Consider the following 4927-nt stretch of genomic DNA (forward strand, 5'->3'; position numbering starts at 1 on the left):
ATCATACTTAGGTAGTGATTAGAATCTATCTGGTTGAGGGTGACAAACAGGAAATGAACAATGACCTTATTGGGTATATATTGTAAACCTCTAAATAACGGGGAGGAAGTAGAATGGAACACCTGATTATGGCAGATTATGGAAGTCTGCAAGACAAGAAGAGATGGATAGTTAGACTGGAGGGACTGGAGAGGGGAGAAATTCCTGCAATGCATGCAGGAGAACTTTCTGGAACAGTATGTTTTCATTACTGCCAGGGAGAATGCTGTGTTAGATCTGGTCTTAGGAAATGAGGCAAGCTGAAAAATAGTGATCATAACAGTTTCCATACGATACTGAAAAAAGACAAAAAATATTTAATATTTAATAATCAATGATTAAGCTGTCAGACTGGCAAAGGGGTCTAAACGTTGAACTGAAGTACCTTGATTGAAACATGTTTTGGTGGATAAAATATTGGATGAAAAATGGGAGAATTTGAAAAGGGAGATGAATAGTGTGCAAGCCAGGTACATACCCATATCCAAAGCTAGAGTACCCTGGATGAAGAAGGATAGTGACGAGAAAATAAGGAAGAAAAAGGCAGATGATGCATACCAGAATAATAATAGCATTAGAAATCAGGAGGAATACCTCAAATGCAGGAGAGAGGCTCAGGCTGGAATAAGGAAGGCTAAGAGTGTAATGAGATCAGAGAGTATGAGTTTCCTGATTGGTCCATTCAGGGATCCTTCGCTGACAGGTAAAAAGAGGAGTGTCAGAGATTCTGGCATTCTGAAAGCTGACTCTAAAGAGGTTGTACTAGAGTCAAGGTCTCTTTATGAGTCAATAAAAAGTGACTTGGTGAAAGGATACAGAATTCTGTAGAATGATGGCAAAGAAGAAGCATGAGGAAAGGATGGCAGGCTGTACTTAAACAAATAGTATCATGTTCTTCAAGCATAGTAAAAGATTAGTGAAGAATTGAATGGGAGCTCATAAGGAACAAGCAGGGTAAGCTGCTCACTGTAGCACTCCAGGTTGAGAAGTTACCAGCTCACATGGATTACTGAGAGTGTTATGGAAACTGAAACCAAAAGAGAAAATGCTGGAAAATCTCAGCAGGTCTGGCAGCATCTGTAAGGAGAGAAAAGAGCTGACGTTTCGAGTCTAACTGACCCTTTGTCAAAGCTGAGTTAAGGGAGCTCTTGGCAGAAATCATCCATTCTGAACACAGTCCTGGGGAACTGGAAGATTGAAAATATTTAAGAAAGGGACAATAGATAACGCAGGAAACAACAGATTTCTCAGCCTGACACCTTGGGTTGACTCAGTGGTTCGCATTGCTACCTCACAACACCGTGGGTTTGATTCCAGACTCCGGCAACTGTTTGTGGAGTTTGCACATTCTCTCTGTGTCTGTGTGGGTTTCCTCCCACCGTCCAAAGATGTGCAGGTTAGATGTATTGGCCATGCTAAATTGTCCATAGTGTTCAGGGATATGTAAGTTAGGTGCATTAATCAGGGTTAAATATAGGCTAATTGGGCAGGAGAATGGGTCTGGGAGGTTACTCTTTGGAGGGTCTGTGTGGACTTGTTGGGCTGAAAGGCCTGTTTCCACGTTGTAGGGATATTCTATAACTCATGGAGGCCATAATACACTTAGAGAAAAATCACTTGTACAAAACAAAACCAACGTGTAAAAGGCAGGTCATGTCTGACAAATTTAACTGAGTTTTCTGACAAGTTTGGACATTCAGAAAGCGATTGAACATAGTACCATATGACAGGTTGGTGAGCAAATTATAAATGTTTGGGATTGATATGACCTTGGCAAAATGGATTAAAAATTAGCTAAAAGGTGAGAAGGTTTCTGAGATTGATGAAGAGTTGAAAGTAAATCTTGCCGGGGTTTGTGTTGCGACACCTACTCACCTGCGTGAGACCTACTCGGTGCAAGAGGGGAAAGAGAGTGCTTTGCGGCATGGAGAAGCAGGCCTTCACGTTGGCAGATCCAGTTTATGGGCGGGGCTCGGAGATGAAAGGACGTTCGCATTGGCGGATCTTTGGTTTCTCGGGGACGGAAGGTAGTCTGTGTCTGAGATGTTCTCTGGAGGGCCGGGCCTTGCGTGTGGGGGCGGGGTGTGTTTGTTGGCCTGACCCTGAAGGGGTGGATCCTGAAGAGATTAGGGCCTTTCTCTGCAGCCCATTTCCGAGTTGGATAACTCTCCTGCTTGGAGCCTGTTGTGGACTGAGGAAGTGTAAGACATGGTGGGTTTGTGGAGGAGGACGCAGCGTTCGGCCCGGCCGCCGTTTATTGTATCAGAGCCGGAAGAGCAGGTAATTGGTGTCCGGGGCCGAGAGTATGCGCCTTGCTGGAGGCACCGCAGCATTACCTGGGCATGGGAAGGTCGCTAGAGATCCCCATGTGTGTTGACCCAGATCCCCAGTATCCCTGGAGCTGTGCACACTTCACCCTCTGTACCCCGAACTTCGTGCATTCCTGACGTCGCCGACTTTGCCCTGTATACTGCAACTTGTGTATCCATGCCCCAATCCCACTTATTCCACGTAGTGTACTCCTTCCCTTGCATCCGCTATCTTATTTATCTCTTGTACCCCGTACTCCATATATACTGTTAAAAATCACAAAGCACCAGGTTTATTTGGAATCACTAGCTTTCAGAGCACTGCTCCTTTCTTCAGGTGGTTGTACCTTCACTACCTGATGAAAGAGCAGCATTCGGAAAGCTAGTGCTGCCAAATAAACCTGTTGGACTATAACCTGGTCTTATGTGATTTTTAACTTTGTACACCCCAGTCCAACATCAGCATCTCCAATTCATATATACGGGACTTTAGATTAGATTACCTACAGTGTGGAAGCCTTCGGCCCAACAAGTCCATACCGGCCCGCCGAAGCGCACTGGCCCAACAATTCCATACCCCTACATCTACCCCTTCACCTAACACTACAGGCAATTTAGCATAGCCAATTCACCTGACCAGCACATCTTTGGACTGTGGGAGGAAACCCACGCAGACATGGGGAGAACGTGCAAACTCCACACAGTCAGTCGCCTGAGGCGGGATTTGAACCCAGGTCTCTGGTGCTGTGAGGCAGCAGTGCTAACCACCGTGCCGCCCTTTACGTTCTGTGCATGACTGAGTACTCCAAACACTACTCCGTACACTCCCAGATTACTGAATTTCATTCACATTGCGACCTTGAATATTTCTGCCTCCACCTCAGATTCCACTTTTTCCATCAAGACTCCTGCCCATTCTCTTGCCTCCAACACATCCCACCCACCTGGACATTCTATGCTGGCCTGTTACCTGCCTTTGATCTCTTCAGTTTCAACTGCTGCCGTGACATAGACTGCCTCAACCTGTCCACCCCCCTCACCCACTCCAGCCCCTCACCCTTGCAATACACAGCCCTTCATTCCCTCTGCTCCAATCCTAACGTCACTGTCAAGCCAGCCGACGGATAGCAGGAGAGGTGCAGTGGTAGTTTGGCGCACTGACCTTGACACGCTGAAGCCAGACGCCACCTCGTAGTCACTTCTTCCTACTGCCCCCTCGACCATGACCTCACCTCCCATCACCAAACCATCATCTCCTCAGACCATCCACAACCTCACCACCTCTGGGGATCTCCCACCCACAGCCTCCAACCTCATAGTCTGAGAACCCCGCACAGCCTCATTCCTAAGATTCACAAACCTAACTGCCCCAATTGACCCATTGTCTCCGCCTGCTCCTGCCCCAGCGAACTGATCTCTGCATACCTTGACACTGTCTTGTCCCCCTTAGTCCAGAAACTCCCCACCTGCGTTCGGGACACCATCCACACCCTTCACCACCTCCAAGACTTTTGATACCCCGGCTCCCAATGCCTTATCTTCACCATGGACATCTGAGTCCTGCATACATCTATCCGACATGACGAAGGCCTCTAAGCCCTCTTTCTTCCTCTCATGCTGACCCAACCAGTATCCTTCCACTGACACACTTATTTGCCTGGCTGAATTGGTCCTTATCCTCAACAACGTCTCCTTCCAATCCTCCCACTTCCTCCAAACCAAAGGGATAGTCATGGGCACCTGCATGGCACCCAGGTATGCCTACCTGTTTGTCAGGTATATGGAACAGTCCATCTTCCACAACCACACTGGTACCATTCCCCACCTTTTCCTCTGCAATATTGATGACTGTATTAGTGCTACCTCGTGCTCCCACGAGGAGGTTGAACAGTTCATCAAATTCACCAACACCTTCCACCCTGACCTCAAATTCACCCAGACCATCTCGTACACCTCCCTCCCCTTCCTGGACCTCTCCATCTCATATCTGGTGACCAACTAATCACTGACATCTACTACAAACCCACTGACTCCCACAGCAACCTGGACTGCACCTCCTCCCATCCTGCTTCCTATAAAATTGCCATCCTTATTGACAATTCCTCTGCCTCCGTTGCAACTGCTCCCAGGACGACCAATTCCACCATAGAAAATCCCAGATGGCCTCCTCCTTCAATGATCGATTCTCCTGCTCCTCGGATGCTGTCAGGCCTGCTGTGCTTTTCCAGCACTACACTCTAGACACTACTCCAAACTCCTCATTCCTTATGTATGCACTGTACAACATGAGCATCCGACATTATATATCTGGTTGTAAGTTTGCTCGCTGAGCTGAAAAGTTTGTTTTCAGACATTCCATCACCATGCTAAATAACATCATCATTTAGCCTCCAGTGAAGTGCTGGTGTTATGTCCTGCTTTTTATTTATTTGTCTTTGTCTCTTAAGTTGGGTGATATCATTTCCAGGAGAAAGTGAGGACTGCAGATGCTGGAGATCAGAGCTGAAAATGTGTTGCTGGAAAAGCGCAGCAGGTCAGGCAGCATCCAAGGAGCAGGAGAATCGACGTTTCGGGCATAG

At 47.2% G+C, this 4927-nt stretch overlaps 1 protein-coding gene across 5 annotated transcripts in view; it reads left to right on the forward strand.

Moving 5' to 3' along the window:
- The first annotated feature begins 1976 nt into the window (after positions 1–1976).
- The window catches only part of si:dkey-122a22.2, a 218872-nt gene continuing 215921 nt past the window's right edge, over positions 1977–4927 (forward strand). The window contains exon 1 of one of the 5 annotated variants that reach the window (XM_043688408.1): positions 1977–2319. In XM_043688408.1, the coding sequence (XP_043544343.1) occupies positions 2248–2319 (72 nt within the window). In that variant the 5' untranslated portion in view covers positions 1977–2247. The remainder of the gene's footprint in view (positions 2320–4927) is intronic. The other 4 variants (XM_043688410.1, XM_043688411.1, XM_043688407.1 and 1 more) reach the window with 4 other exon arrangements.

The sequence above is a fragment of the Chiloscyllium plagiosum genome, chromosome 4 (genome assembly GCF_004010195.1).
Source record: "Chiloscyllium plagiosum isolate BGI_BamShark_2017 chromosome 4, ASM401019v2, whole genome shotgun sequence".
Classification (NCBI taxonomy): Eukaryota; Metazoa; Chordata; class Chondrichthyes; order Orectolobiformes; family Hemiscylliidae; genus Chiloscyllium; species Chiloscyllium plagiosum.